At 51.8% G+C, this 15,581-nt stretch overlaps 1 protein-coding gene across 1 annotated transcript; it reads right to left on the reverse strand.

The window, feature by feature from the left end:
- Positions 1 to 218: 218 nt before the first annotated feature.
- Positions 219 to 14,018, reverse strand: LOC127323312 (uncharacterized). The gene is made up of 8 exons (XM_071829334.1): positions 13,738 to 14,018; positions 13,356 to 13,666; positions 12,729 to 13,281; positions 12,383 to 12,518; positions 12,027 to 12,311; positions 751 to 909; positions 408 to 597; positions 219 to 300 (listed from the first exon to the last, which is right to left on the reverse strand). The coding sequence occupies exons 1-8, from the start codon at positions 13,897 to 13,899 to the stop codon at positions 219 to 221; spliced, it is 1,878 nt and encodes a 625-aa protein (XP_071685435.1). The 5' UTR covers positions 13,900 to 14,018.
- Between the last annotated feature and the right edge of the window lie 1,563 nt (positions 14,019 to 15,581).

The raw sequence follows: 15,581 nt of genomic DNA on the forward strand, positions 1-15,581 counted from the left end.
ACCGGCTCAGGTCTTCAACCATGGTCACAGAGTTGTTGATGAGAAGTTGGATATATGGTGCATATGGCATGGTGGTCCGGGAGACCATGGCATCATGAATCTCATTAAAGATGAAGTCTATGACATCAAGAGAGAAGTCCTGTTCCTCATCACCATCACGAGCACACCTAAGGCTGAGGTGCATAAGATCCACAAGAGGTCCCCGGAGTGCATCATTATTACCACCACTTGGAGCAATGGTGGCCCGAAAGAACTGGAGCAACTGACCGTAGATGAGAAGCAGCCCCTTGGTAGTACCAACTGCACCAGAAGAGTTATAGAGATCAAACAGCACATTCTTATCCGTCTTCTGAGGACCATGGAGGCGTCGGCCTCCTTCTTCAGGAAGTCCAAGAATAGAGGCAAACCGGTGCAAGGTAGCCTCACATTTAGTGGAGCCAGTCGTCCATTCCATAGTGCGCTCAGCATCTTTCCTGATGGCCAGAGTAGCAAAGAATTGCTTAATCAACTCTGGACTATAGTCACACTGAATCTTCATCAGATCCTGCAAGCCCAGCCTACCAGTCACCCAGATGGCATCCTCAAAATGATCATTTTCTGCCAGAAGACCCACATAAATTGCTTGCATGGGTCGCACTTTCTTCATGGGCTCATAAATATCCTTGTAGATGAACTCCTGCTCCATGCACCAGAATTGCCTGCCCTCTGTCTCTTCATCCCTTGGAAGTTCTTCATACCAGTTCTTCATACGGATTGCTGCATAAGAAACAATGTCCATTGTCTTGTAGTTGTCCCTAGTAGCCTTGTTCTTCTGCCTAGAAGCTGAGGACTTGCGAGGAGCATTCGGTGTGAACTCATCACTTGAACGATCACGCCTTGGGCATCTCCGAGCACCCCGAGAAACACCACCTGTGAACAGCAAAGGCGGATAGCAAAGAGAAGATAATGCTCATAAGTCATGTATGATACAGTAATGTACTCTATAAACATACTATAAGTCGGTACGAGTCTAGACAAGATAGATTGAATCAACACTGCAGCGGCGATGAAGCTCCAGGCCGGATAATCCGGTGTCCCCGGGGGCGGATAATCCGGTCCGACCGGATAATCCGGTCTGCGTGGGGGCCGGATAATCCGGCCCTGCGAGACTTGCAGAAATTGCAATCAAAAGCTTGTCTACAACCAGATCGGCCTTTTAGAATGCAAGAGGAGTATACTACACATGATTTGGAACAACTAGACACCATCTCCACCAAGAAAATAACACATACAAACCACAACACCTAGGGTTAGGGATTGTGAGTCATACCCGCATCCATTGGAGAAGCCACTTGGAGAAGATGGTAGCTAGGGAGGAGAGGCACCCGATCCACCCAAAAACTCCGAGAGGGAGCGGACGGGGCGACTCCGGCGGCTATGGAGGAGAAAGAGGGCGCGTTGTCACACCCCAACTTTTGCAACCATGTTTTGTTGTCCTGAGTGCAAAAATTATGGGGAACAAAAACTTTTTCTAAAGACTAATTGAGATGAATTGCCTTAATCTGCTGGTAGATGAATTGTCTTGTTATGCTTATAGAAAATTGTATTTGAGCACTTGGTCAACAATTATTCTTGGGGTGATTGAATAGCTGTTGTTGATAACCTTTTTTTTTATTATTGTGTCTTTTCTTGTGTGTGGTTTTAGTCCAGTGGGCATCTGCATCTGGCCCAGTCTTCGAATACATATTTGTGTGCTAAAAAATGATCAAAAGAGGATCTTCACATTATTAAACATCAAAACAAAGCTCAACCCAATATCGACATCTACTCTTGAACTGCAAGACCTCGATTCTAACAAAAACTTTGTGCTTAAATATCAATCAGACCCTTAAGTTGTCTCCTAAGCAACACCTATCTTCTTAGCATTATGGCACTAACCTTCTAACCCTGATCTTGTGCACTTCCTTAAAAATAACCTCGCATACCAAGTTTTCCCACTACAACTCTATTTTGAAATCCTCCTCTTTTTGCCAACAAAACCATATGTCTCTCTTACCTATACAATTCTTTCTCTTTTGTTTTTTTTTAATAAAAAAAGAGGTTTGGAGATACTATATTTTTACTTATTCTCTCAACTTTAATTCATTTTTATATTTTTGTTTCCTCCCTCATTTTAGCAACTTAAAACTATATCTCTCCTTGGTTATCAAACTCTTTTACGAAATTGATTTTCGGTTTGTGATATCAATAAAAGAGTGTGAGGAGTAATACCTCATTAGTTTTTCCCCAAAAAAAATAATCATAATATTTTCCAAAATTCCCCTTGCACTTAACACATTGAAATAATGGTTATATTGTGCATAAATCAAACCATATATTTTAAAATTTGGGAAAATTATGCGAGGCCATAATCAGGCAAAGAACATAAGTAGCCCGAGGACCATCGTGAGTTTTTTTTTAAAAAAAATCTTCAAATCTCCATCATATCCTTTTAGTTATATTTGAAGTTCTTAACAAAAAGAAAAGGGGGACCAAATCTCTTCATAAAATTCCCAAAGCTTGTGAATTGGTGCACTGCACCTTTTCCATCACTTTTCACTAAGAAAAATATACTTCTCTTCTGCTCAGCATTTTTTTAAATCTAATTCAAACCCAATTTTGAGCAGTTTTGCACCGATTCCATCTCCACCCCCTTCCGTTCAAACCTTGCTCCTCACAATCTTACCAAGATTCTTCTCCACCTCCCTATCTTGGTTAATCTTACTAGCTTTACCTGTTTTGCTTTGGACAGAAAATAGAGAAGGAGAATATATGGCTGAGACTAGTTTTGATCGGAAAATGTGTAACAACTCTTCCTGGCTCGTGCCCTGCTTGTAGCCGACCAAAGCCATCCAGCACCTCTCTCTGATCCATTTCTTTTCTTCACACGCGCGCACAGGGTGCTGCTCACAATCGTCACGGCAGCACCGCATATCTGGAGCCAAAACTGATGGAGCGTGTTGTGGGTATACTTCATGGGTGTACCATCGACAGTGCCTAGATCTGGCAAGCCCGGGTGGCCCACAGACGGTGATGAGGCATGTGGCCCATCGGGCGGCCCAGTTGCTGTTGATCATGAAGGAAGAAGTCCAGCCCAGGATCAGCAGGCCGGATCCGTACCGACCTAGGAGTGACCCGGATCCAGGGAGGCCCATGAGGAACCCGGATCCGATCTGACGTGTATGGAAGGCGGATCCGTGACGTGCACGGCAAGATATTGTACCGTAGCTAGGCTATCTGTAATCCGGCTAGGACTCTCCATGTAAAACCCTAGATCCGTGCGCCTTTATAAGCCGGATCCCGGGAGCCCTAGAGGCACAACCACAACTCATTGTAACAACGCGAAAGCGCCCAGATAATTCCAGACAAGCAGCAGTAGGCCCTGTCATCGTGCAGGTGTTCCGAAGCTGGGTAACTCGCGTACCACCGTCCCGAGAGCACTCCGCCCTATGGCCCCTACTTCTTCTCCCCCTCGTGAGGATCCCTCCTCCGGGGTACCGTCGATTAGGCAACGACAGTTGGCGCCCACCGTGGGGCCTGTGGCGTCTGGAGGCCGGAACCGGGAGGGTTCCGCCATGGGAAGCTACGACGACACCATCGCTGTGGGGCGCGTCCTTTACGCCGGAAATCTGCCGATCGTCCCTCCGGATGAGTGCTGGATTCCGGCTAGGACAAACCCCGTCAAGCTCTCCATCGTCCCAATTGGCGGCATTCACATCTTCATCGGGGAAACCGTCGATTCCGACGGAAACCCACTGGTAAGTAACGCAGACGCGACCGCCGCAGAGCTGGACGCTGTCGCGAAGATCCGATCTGAGATGCAGGAGCTTCCCAAGGAAGATTCCGCCTCGGATCTGGAAATTTCAAAGCCCACCCAATCCGCCCCCGAGCAGGAAACAAAGGTGGAAGACCAATGCGAATCCGCACAGGTTTCCCAGGTGTTAGAAAAGCAGAGGTGCCACTTCGTACACTTCTTGGCCCATACCGCCGAACCGCCCCTCAAGAAGACGGAGCTGGTCCTGAGCAGTAGAGGCACCGGAAGCGGCGCAGATCCGGATCGTGCTCAGCTTGTCGGAGAAAGCGAAGCTCCGGTTGAAGAGTCGATTTTGGGCAATCTGAGCCCAATTTCCGGCGACACCCCGTCCACGGAATCTGATGACTTCGTTCGCAAGATAAGGGAGTACGGATACGGCGATCAGCCTGAAGTCGACTCCGCCCAGCCCAAGCAGGTTCTCGCAACGGTAGCAACTGGGACAAACTGGATCCGGAGACCAAGTCAGCCAATCGACCCCCAACCATCCCATCAAGGATCTCCAATGTCTCGAGTGCGACCCCAAAGGGATTCTCCCTGGGAAATCTTGTCGGCGAGAGGAGGTGGCCGCGCGAGCAGTTCTTAACACACCTTTAACCCCGGGCGACGCCGCAGATCCGGGAGGCCCTAGAGACCGCCAGAAAGGAAATGCGGCCACAGCCAAGAGGCTCGCCGATACCGAAGCTGCGTTAAGGATAGGAAGGGCAGATCATGCGGCACTGGACGGAAAACTTCGAGAGACAGGACCGCGAGATTGCTGCCACACTCGAGCAGGTCAAGAGCATGAGGGCTGAGTGGGAGGTAAAGATGACCTATGCGCAGGCGGAGGCCGATCGGATTGTTAGAGAAGCAATTCCGCCTCGCAGAATACCCTTCAACACGCCCGCAGATCACCAGCCGGAAACTCCAAAGGACAACATGCGAAAGCTGCGGAATTGCTGAAGAAGAAGGACGAAGAAGTTGACATCAACTATCTCCGCACACTTGTCGCTTCAAAGAATGCAGCAGCAGAACAAGGCGAGATACTTCACGCAGGTTGGAATCCAATCCGGATAACGTGTATCTACCGCGCAGAAGGACGATGAATCGCACACCGGATCGTCGGAGCGCGTAAGAAGGGCCGAGGAGCACCCAAATCCGATCCCCGTTCCGTCACGAACGCCTCCGTCGGATCCAAGGAAGGGAAAGGACGCGATGTACTCCGGAAGAGACAAATACCGCAACCCCTCACCTCCACCCAACGGTTACCCGCGACCCCCTCGCCGCCGTAGTCCAGCCGGAAACACCAGGCCCGTAGGGCATGGTGCGCTTGTTATCCGCGACAACGTGCCGCCAAGAAACAGAAACAGGGAGCGCTCGCCGGAACCTCGCCGGAATCGAACAATGTTCATGAGCCCGAGCCCAGGAGGAGTCGGAATGAAGACCGCGGTCCGAGCCTCGCCGGAACCGCGATCCGTAACCTCGTCGGAGCCGGGACCCGAGCCTCGTCGGAGCCGGGGCCCGGCGCCTCGCCGGCACGACCAGGGCCGCCAGCGCCAAGGCGAAGGCAGCCACGGGAGCCGGAGTCGGCACCGGGAAGGCCGAGGAGATTCAGATGGCGGAAGCAAGAAGTCAGACCGCCCACCTCGCAGGTCTCCCTCCCCACCACCTAGCGGTGGCGGCGGAGGTGGAGGCGGAGGCAATGGCCGGAGATCTCGCTCTCGCTCAAAGTCTCCTCGCCACGGCTCGCGCGACGCGCGGGACCGCCTTAACGAGTACAGAACCGACTACATTGGCCCGAAGTGCTTTGGCAGGATGATTCGAGAGGAACCAAAGCCAAGGATGAACCTCAAGCTACCCGGAAATCTGAAGCACTATGATGGCACCGAAAGGCCGGATACCTGGATCGAGGATTACTACAATGCTGTAACCTTCGCCGGAGGAACCCCTAACATCGCCTGCCGCATGCTCCAGTTGTACCTTGTAGGACCAGCCCGGATCTGGCTCAGTGACCTCGAGAAGAACTCCATCTTTTGCTGGTTCGACCTGAAGAACGCTTTTGAGAAACACTTCAGGGGCACCTACAAGAGACCTGCCACAACAAGCGACCTACAGGCTTGCATCCGAGAAGAAGGGCGAAACATCAAGGAATTTCCTCACCCGATGGTTGGCATGCGAAAGCAGTGCGAGAACGTTGACAACCGCACAGCAATGCACGCCTTCATTGGGGGCTTGCAGCGAGGAGGATTGCTGCGACACAAGCTAACCTGCATGGTCAATGCAAATCAACTGACGTTGGATGACATGATCACCATCGCTAGCGATCACACTGCCGCCGATGACGACGCAGGCGGTGATCTCGCAGCCACAGCAATCCCCCTGCACCAACAAAAGAAGAACCGTGACAACGGCGGCAGCAGCAGCCATAAACGCAAGAACCCTGATGACCAGAAGAGTGGCGGATCCGAGATGGTCGCCATGGCGTTTCAACGCGGAGGTCCAGGAGGCGGAAGAGGACGCGGACGCGGAGGCGGAGCCGGCAGGGGTCGGCGGCATACCTCCGAGGTCACTGCTGCCGGATCCCGCGCACCGCAAACCTATGAGGAGTACAGAGACATGCCCTGCCTGGCCCATCTGGATCCGGTTACAGGGAAGTCCACTCATACCAACCGCAACTGCAAGTGGGTCAATGATCTAAAGAACGACCCGGAGGCCGGATACAAGCGCGCCCGGAAGCACCGCCCTCGCGGAAAAGGTGGCAAGGGCAAGAACAAGGACAAGGAGGACGATAGTTCCGAGGCGATGGATGAGGATGATAACTCGCCGGATCCCAAGGCAGGATCCGCAGGAAAATCCAACCCATTCGACAAAAAGAGCGTGGGGGCTTACCACACTTTCCTCGGAACCCCAACAGTACGCGCCTCCAAGTCAGCTACCCGGATCCTGAACGCCATAGTTCCGGCTGTGCCGCAGTACGTCAGGTGGTCGGAAATCCCGTGCACATTTGATCGGAAGGATCATCCCGCAATTGTGCCGAAGGAATGCTACGCCTTGGTTGTAAGTCCCCGCATCGATGGGTATGACTTCTCCAAGTGCCTCATGGATGGTGGAGCTAGCACGAACATCATGTACCTGGAGACTCTAGAGCGGATGAACCTCACCAAGGAACAGCTCAAACACGGTACCACCGAGTTTCATGGCGTGGTTCCGGGTAAGAAGGCGAACTCCTCGGCAGCATCACACTTCCCGTGGCTTTTGGCGATGTTCATAATTTCCGCGAAGAGAAGATCACGTTTGAAGTTGTGCCCTTCAAGAGCTCCTACCACGTCATCTTCGGCAGGCCCACCTACCACAAGTTCCACGCAAGAGCGTGCTACATCTACAACAAGCTCAAGATTCCGGGTCCTAAAGGTATGATTACCGTATCCGGAGACTACAAAAAGGCTCATGAGTGCGAGTTAGGCGAAGCCGCCTTCGCAGAGTCTGTGATATCCGGAGAAGAGCTGAAAGGCTATAGAGCCGCGGTGGATCCGACTGACATGCAGACCACCAAGAAGCAAATCTCCGAGCAGAAAACCTCCTTCAAGCCTTCGACAGAAACCAAGAAGCATGACCTCATCCCAGGTGACTCTTCCAAGCAGGTTTCAGTCGGAGCCAACATGGACCCCAAATAGGAAAGCGCGCTCGTCGAGTTCCTCCGCGCTAACATGGATATCTTCGCATGGCAACCTTCTGACATGTCCGGAGTACCTAGGGAACTCGCCGAGCACTACCTCAACATAAATCCGGGGGCCAAACCAGTGAAGCAAGCTATGCGACGCTTTGGAGATAAGAAGCGCCGCGCCATAGGAATGGAACTAGCAAAGTTACTAGAAGCAGGTTTTGTAATAGAAGTTATCCATACCGATTGGGTCGCGAATCCCGTCCTTGTACCCAAAAAGAACACTGAAATACTAAGAATGTGCATCGATTACTCTGGCTTGAACAAACATTGCCCGAAGGATCCGTTCCCCTTGCCGCGCATTGACCAAGTCATTGATTCGACGGCGGGGGCGGAACTTCTGTGTTTTCTTGATGCGTATTCCGGGTATCATCAGATCCGGATGAAGGAATCCGACCAAAAGGCGACTTCATTCATTACCCCCTTTGGTACTTACTGCTATGTTACTATGCCTTTTGGTTTGAAAAACGCAGGTGCTACTTATCAACGTACGATGCAGCGGTGCCTGAAGGACCAAATTGGCCGGAACGTGCACGCTTACGTCGACGACATCGCGGTCATGACCCGGAAAGGATCCGACTTGATCAGCGATCTCACAGAAACCTTCGACAACCTCCGCAGGTACAAGATGATGTTGAATCCGCTAAAGTGCGTCTTTGGCGTGCCAGCCGGAAAACTCCTCGGCTTCATAGTCTCTCACAGAGGCATTGAGGTTAACCCGGAAAAGATCAAGGCAATCCTGTGCATCAAAAGGCCAACTTGTCTCAAAGATGTGCAACGACTAACTGGTTGTGTTGCGGCAATCAGTAGGTTTGTTAGCCGTCTTGGCGAGAAGGCACTACCTCTGTACAAGCTGCTGAAGAAAACAGACAAGTTTGTCTGGGATGATGCAGCCAATGCAGCTCTTCGAGGGTTGAAGGAAATACTTACCTCCCCTCCTATCTTGGCAGCCCAGTGAGTCGAGCCAATGCTCCTTTACCTGGCAGCTACCAACAAGGTCATCAGCCTCGTCATCGTGGTGGAGCGAAAGGAAGAAGGTCATGAATATGACGTCCGTGAGACCTGTCTACTACATTAGCGAGGTGCCGACGGAATCAAAACAGAGATATCCTCACTTTCGAAGTTAGCTTATGGCGTGTTCCTAGGCAGCCGGAAGCTGAGGCATTACTTCCAAGAGCATCCGATGTGATCGTGAGCAAGGCTCCGCTGTCAACAATTCTCAACAACGCCGACGCAACAGACGTACGGCTAAATGGGGCATCGAATTATCCGCCTTCGACATCGCTTACAAGCCAAGGACTGCGGTAAAATCTCGTGTTACGGCAGATTTCGTTGCAGATTGGACAGAAGCTCCGGATGCAAGTCCTGGAGCCGGAACCGAGAAACATGGGTCATGCACTTCGACGGATCCAAGCAGCATCAAGGCTCAGGAGCCGAGTCACCACTGAAATCCCCTACCGGAGAAGAATTGCGGTATGTTCTGCAGATCCACTTCGAAGCTACCAACAACATGGCGGAATATGAGGCTCTACTACACGGTCTGCGCATCGCTAAAGAAATAGGGATCAAGCACATCATATGCTGTGGAGATTCCGACCTGGTGGCACAACAAGTAGCCGGAACCTGGAACGCCGAGAAATTCCGTCATGGCGGCCTACGAGAGACGAAGTTGACGAGATTGCCAAGAGCTTCCTCGGATACGAAGTCAAGTACGTCGGAGAGACGATAACACAGCGGCGGACATGCTATCCAAGCTCGGATCCGGCAGAAACCAATTCCGCCTGGCATTTTCCTGGAGCATCTCCGGATACCCTCGATTAAGGGCGCTAACCCGGAAAACCCAGAGCTGGCGGTGTCTCCGGCTAGGGAAGTGATGGCTATCATTCCGGCCTGGACCCAGCCTTTCTGGACTACCTCATCGATCAAGTTGCCGAGGACGAGGTCCTCGCGCGACGGTCGTCAGCGAGCACGAACCTACACAATAGTTGATGGACAGCTCTACAAACGAAGTGCGGCAGGGGTATTTCTTAAATGCGTCTCCAATCAAGATGGCATTGAAATCCTCGAGAGATCCACGCAGGGGACTGCGGGCATCACGCCGCTCCCGGATCACTCGTTGCAAAAGCTTTTCGGTTAGGTTTCTATTGGCTTACGACTAAAGAAGACGCTGATAAAATAGTCAAGACCTGCCGAGGTTGTCGGTACTACGCTACTCAACCAAACGCTCCAGCCCAAGAGCTGAAGACCATACCTATCACCTGGCCATTTGCGGTGCAGGGGCTTGATATGGTTGGTAAGTTAAAAAAATCATCTCCTGGCGGTTTTGAGTACCTCCTGGTCGCTGTTGACAAGTTCAGCAAATGGATCGAGGCTAAGCCAGTGAGAAAAGCCGACGGTGCTACGGCACTAAAATTCGTCTGCAGCCTCGTGATGAGATTCGGCATCCCGCACAGCATAATCACAGATAATGGCACGAACTTTGCTCAAGGAGAATTGAGGGATTATTGTGAGACAATGGGGATACGACTGGACCTCGCATCTGTGGCTCACCCACAGTCCAATGGTCAGGTTGAAAGGGCTAACGGCCTAATATTATCAGGAATTAAACCACGCCTTGAAGGACCGCTGCGACGAGCAGCCGGAGCTTGGGCTGACGAGTTGGAGGCTGTTACGTGGAGTTTACGAACTACCCCTAACAGATCAACGGGGTTTACCCCTTTTTCCTGGTATACGGATCCGAAGCCGTACTTCCTCCGACATCATCCACGATTCACCGCGAGTTTCCGCCTACAATGAAGAAAGCAGTGTGACGAGGCAAGACAGCTATCTGTGGACCTGATCGAGGAAGCTCGGAACTTAGCGGATCAGAGATCCGCCATCTATCAACAAAAGCTCCGACGTTATCACAGTCGTCGAGTTCGGAAACGCTCCTTTATGGCAGGAGACCTGGTCCTCCGCCTTCGACAGGTGAAAGACCATAAGCTGCAATCTCCATGGGAAGGACCCTTCGTCGTTAGCAAAGTGCTTCATAACGGGTCGTACTACCTTGTCGATTTCCGCGAGTTAAGGGATAGACCTGCTAATTGGCACCGGAAACGCAAGCGTGAGGATCCGGATGACATCTACGATGAAACAGATCGCCCTTGGAATATCGCACAGCTACGTCCTTTCTACACTTAGCATATATTTTCCGAGTTCTAAACTCTGTAATAGTTATACATGATCAATGAAATAAAGCTTCTGGTTCACTCTTTTGAGTCTTTTACCTCCTTTACTTGTTCATTTTAGATTGTGTATGTTTTTTCCAACTAAAACCGCAGAGCTGGATTTTTTCCGCCTAGGCGTGTATGAAAGTTGTGATTTTCAAAATCGTCCTTTAGGACGTAAGCTTAAGTTTTCTGATAAAGTTGTTATCTGTTGCGAACTCGTGGATTCCTAGTAGCGATTTCCGGCACCTATGCCTGGGGGCTTGTTTCCACGGTTATGGACGGACTGCCATTGGGCTTCGTCGCCGCTGGCGAGCGTTTCCGGCTAAGGTTTTCCGGCTCGTGGAAGGTCAAACGAGCAAGCCGGAAAATAACGAAGTCAGCACTTGCTTTCCGACATAAAACGAAACATGCACATAATATTTAACGGATAGCAGGATAAGTGTTTCCGCCCCATGCATAATTGTTTCGTTCCTAGCTACTTAAGAATTTAAAGTCTTATTACAAAACCCTCGCTGGGCCAAAATGATGCATTGCTTTTCCCGCAGGAATAAAAGTTCTCACTCCCCTTAGCCGGAGAAGTTTTGCCCTCTGGATCTTGTTCCTTGGCGCCTTCGGCCGGAGAAGATACGTCTTCTTCACTTTCCTTTTCTTCGGAAGCAGCGGTGCTGGTCTTGGGTTCTTCTTGGGGCGCATCCTTGGAGCTGGTCCGGGTAAACTCGGCTCCGGATTCCGCAGGTCGCGCACAGGCGTCGAGATCCTTCAAAAGTTCCGCTTCTAAGGCCTCGTCAGCAGCGAGGACGACCTTGTCGTAGAATTCCTCGTGCCGGATCCTGCGCGCGATGCGGGTGTCGTAGCCGCTCACTGCATCCAGCAGCTCGCCGACGTCCGCATCCGGAGGAACGCCCGTGGTCACTTCATCAAGATCAAGACCCGGAGTATGTGCTAGGCACATGGTCAAGGCCATTGCAGCTGCGCCTCGGGCTGAAGATGCTTGTAGATCAGTCACCAGCTCCGGCAGAACGTCCATCTTACCAATAAGCTTGCGCACGTCACAAGTGCGGCTCCTTTTGATGTTCAAATTATGGCATATTTTGCGGGAGGCGGAGATGAGATCCTTGCGATCATCACCCGCGAGTTGCAGAAGATCGTCCCGTGGGAATAAATTCTGGCGCTGTTCCGGGTACCCAAGCGGCTCTACATAAAAAGATAATCAGGATATAAGCATGCAATTTGAGCGCAAAGTAAAAAGAATCGGAGCAAATATCTTGACAAGGTTCCGATATCATACCCAAGATGTTCTCATTGAGCAAGTCCCAGTCTTTGCTCATTGTCTCCATAAATTTCCGGAGTCCGTTGAGCTCCTTTTGCTGCCTCCTGATGGTCTCGCTGTCAGCATTCTTTTTCAGCTCCAGCTCGCCCTTTTCCCTGATATGCTCGGAGTTTTTCTCCGCCAGCTGCTTTTCGGCCTGCTCCCTCTTAAGTTCCGCCTCCTTTAGCTTCGTCTCCAATTCTTGGTACGAGGAGCGCAGGTTCTCAAGTTCAGTCGAAGCTGTTGCAAGGGAGGAGGATGCGCCTATAATAATATACGTTAACAGCAAATTTGAAGTCGGAATTTGGTTAATAATGAAGAAGGCGGGAACCAACCTTGGGCGTCTGCCAGTTGTTTAGCCAGTTCCGCATTCTCATCCTTCAGGGTCCGGATATTTTCCGCCTGACTCAGAGTAACGCGGCGCTGCAGGGCAATGTTCTTGTGCAGCTCGTAATGCAGCGCCTGCTGTTCCTGTAAAATTTAAACAGTGCAGGAGTAAAAATTCCGCCTATGGCAGTGGTTTCTTTTAAAGCATCATTGCCGGAACTTTTCCGCCATAATGCTTGGGGGCTACTGGTCCATTCTAAAAAACTTTCCCGGAAGTAATTTTTTCTCTAAGCATTCAAGCGCTAACTACTTTTCGAGTTTCCGCCTACATGCTTGGGGGCTACTGGGGAGTACCTTTTGCTTGCAGATAAGTTGATCGCAGAACTGGCCAATGTTTTTCTTGAAGTCCTGGATCTCTGATGTCCTGGAATCCGGCTTCCCCCAGGCGTTGTTCAGCATGGCGTTGAGCAGGTCTTGTTCAAGTTCCCACTTCTCCGCCTCAGTCAGCTTGTTAAAAAACTTGGTGGCATACGCCTTGGGGGTGGAAGTGGTGTCCGCCGGATCCCCGAAGTTCTTCGGAAAAACGACTATGTCGCCAGCGCCCTCTCCAGCCTTCTCGGAAGTGACTTCCGCATCTCCTTGGCCTTGTGTTTCCGCCTCCTCTTGGGCAGGGCTTTTGGCCTTGGGATCTTCTTCCTCCACATGCCCGCTGCTAACCGGAATTATCTCCGGTGGAGTGTTTGCGGCAGGCGGGGGAGATGGGTCAGCCTGAGGAGGCGACGGTTGAGGAGTTGGGTAGGAAGCGCTGGGTGGAACTGGAGTAGAGGGACCAACAGCCGGAGATTTCTTCATGTACTTCGTGATGGGCTCCTGGCTGGTGGTCCGCGTGGCAGCGGTTTTCGGATTCCTGCAAACAAGTGAAAGGGTTTAGACAAGAAATAATTTCGCTAAGTAAAAATCGCATCATGCTCGGAAACTCACGGGGCACCGGGAATGATGGGGCGTGTGCCCTGGCCAGCCGTCGAGAGCATCCGTAGACGCGCACGCTCCGCCTTCCTTGAGTCAAGCGGAGGTGGTTTCGTCGTCTTTGGCTTCTTGGCGGAGGCCTCGCCGCTAGCTCCGGCTTCAGAGCCGGGAGCCTTGGCGCGGGGACGCTTTGTAGGTCGAGGGGCCGCCTTGCGGGGTGCCTGGTCCTCTTCCTCCTCGTCGTCTTCCGGAGCCTCCTCCGCCGTGTCGCTGGTAACGGGGACGCGAATGATGGTGCGGAAGTTGTCCTCCGCCAAAGTATTGAGCTGGAAGGAAAATGAACAGAAGTTAGAGTTATCCTTGTGAAGTTTGAAGCAACGGAAAGAACGAAGCTTACCGGAGGACACTGATCGTTCATGTAGATATCCTTGAACAGTTCCGGGACCTGTTGGCCCCTCGGAATCTTCACCAGCGTCTTGAGTCTTCTTTTCAGAGAGTCAGCCGGAAGATCATGGCGGGTAACCCGGAGAAGATCATCCGCCCCGGTGTAAGAGCACATCAACCGCGCGTTGTAGCGAAGGGGCTGGATTCTCCGGGAAAACCAGCTAAGTGTAAGCTGGGCTCCGGTAAGTCCGTCGTGGACTAGCCAGGAGATTCTCCGCGCAGCTTTCTCCAAGGTTGGAGTCGGGCGAGTGGAGGGACGAAGCTCCAGCTTGCAAGTTCTTCCGGAGGTTCGTTGACGAATCGGGAAGGCCTTCGTGGACATCCGGAACAGGAGCATTCTTCTCGTAGAACCATCCGGCGTTCCAAGACGGACGGACTCGTGTGAATCGTGGGGAGGATACATACGATTAGGGCGGAGCATAAACGTCATGCTTCCGCAGTTCACCATTGCTTTGTCCTTAGTTTCTTTCTTCACTCGGAAAAGAATTGCCACAACTTGACATCTGGCCGGATCCCAAGATGTCCTTCGCAGAGAGTCACGAAGTTGGACAAGAGAAGGTATGAATTGGGGCAAATGTTGTGGGGCTGGAGCCCGTAGGTGTTGAGGATGGAGAGAAAAAATTCCGAACAAGGGAGTGAAAGTCCGCGTTCCACCCAAGCCTTGGTCATGACAACTTCTCCGGCTTCTGGCTTGGGGGCGTCGGAGTCACGAACGAAACTCCAGTGTGAGGAGATCATTCCCTCGTTCTGGAGCTCTCTAAGCTCCACGTCGGTGGTTGCGCAAGGCCACCATTGACCTCGTTCTCCTTCACGGATCCGGGCCTTGGACGCCCTCTTGTTTTCCGCCTCCTGCACCTTTGCTGCCATCCGAGCTTGTCCCTCGAGTTCTTCTTGGAGCTCTTGGAGGGTAGGGATCCGGCTTGGAGCGGTCTTTGGAAGATGCGGAAAAAGGTTGAGCTAGACCGATGTCGGACACATACGCGGGCAGGAATGATATCGGATCCTGGCATATGGGTTCTATTTGGTTGGGATCCGGGCTACTCGAAGAGCTACCAGTGCAAAGTGACGATTCGAGTGGCATGCTTCCGGCTGCACCCATACAAAGTGTCTGAGTACCCGGATCACTAAGCCTATCTTCTACACTAGGTTGTCTTCTACAAGTCCGCGTACTTACCGCTAATGGCGCGGTGGTGCGACGGAGCTCCGACGGAAGATGAGGTCGCCGAACTTGAAGGAAATCGGCCCGCGTGACCACGAATCGGCGGCGGAGCAAGTTTCCGTTCAAACGTGAGAATCTTGGGGCGAGGAAGCCTTGGTACGGCGGCACTCGAAGTTCACTGGCGAAGTTCGCCGGAATCAAGATCTGGCGGCGCGGCGCGAGGAGGAAGACGATGTGGTGAGAGGGGGTGAAAGAATGAATTTTTACCGGGCCGCGGGGTATCTATAGGGCGCGCTCGGAGTTTCGGGATCCGGATCCAACGGTGGAAACTGAACGGTCGCGCCGTTGGATGGATGACACGTGTTTAGGTCAAATGCGGTAAAACGACGTGGAGGTAACTTAACCATGCACTCGAAAATTCAGTGAAGATTTGCATCTGCGAAACTTTAGCGCGGGAAATGAGGAAGTTGTGCGCGAAATACGGAACTTCCGTTGTTAAGCATGATCTGAAGATGAAGGATTTCCGAAACCGTTAGAGTCTTTTAAGATTCCGGGTGATTCTGTGAAGATAAGATTGGCTTACGTTCAAGCAGGGAGTAACCCGGAAATGTTCTTTGGAACGTCGATGGATGAAGTCC

This window comes from Lolium perenne, chromosome 4, assembly GCF_019359855.2.
Source record: "Lolium perenne isolate Kyuss_39 chromosome 4, Kyuss_2.0, whole genome shotgun sequence".
Taxonomy (NCBI): domain Eukaryota; kingdom Viridiplantae; phylum Streptophyta; class Magnoliopsida; order Poales; family Poaceae; genus Lolium; species Lolium perenne.

Bases quoted from the DNA above. Each gene is read 5' to 3' on its own strand.
- LOC127323312 (XM_071829334.1), bottom strand. From the start codon at position 13,899: ATGTGCTCTTACACCGGGGCGGATGATCTTCTCCGGGTTACCCGCCAT. The intron at 12,519-12,728 runs GTACTCCCCAGT...TAAATTTTACAG, and splicing joins AACTTATCTGCAAGCAAAAG to GAACAGCAGGCGCTGCATTA. The intron at 598-750 runs GTATGAAGAACT...GTCTTCTGGCAG, and splicing joins TGTTTCTTATGCAGCAATCC to AAAATGATCATTTTGAGGAT.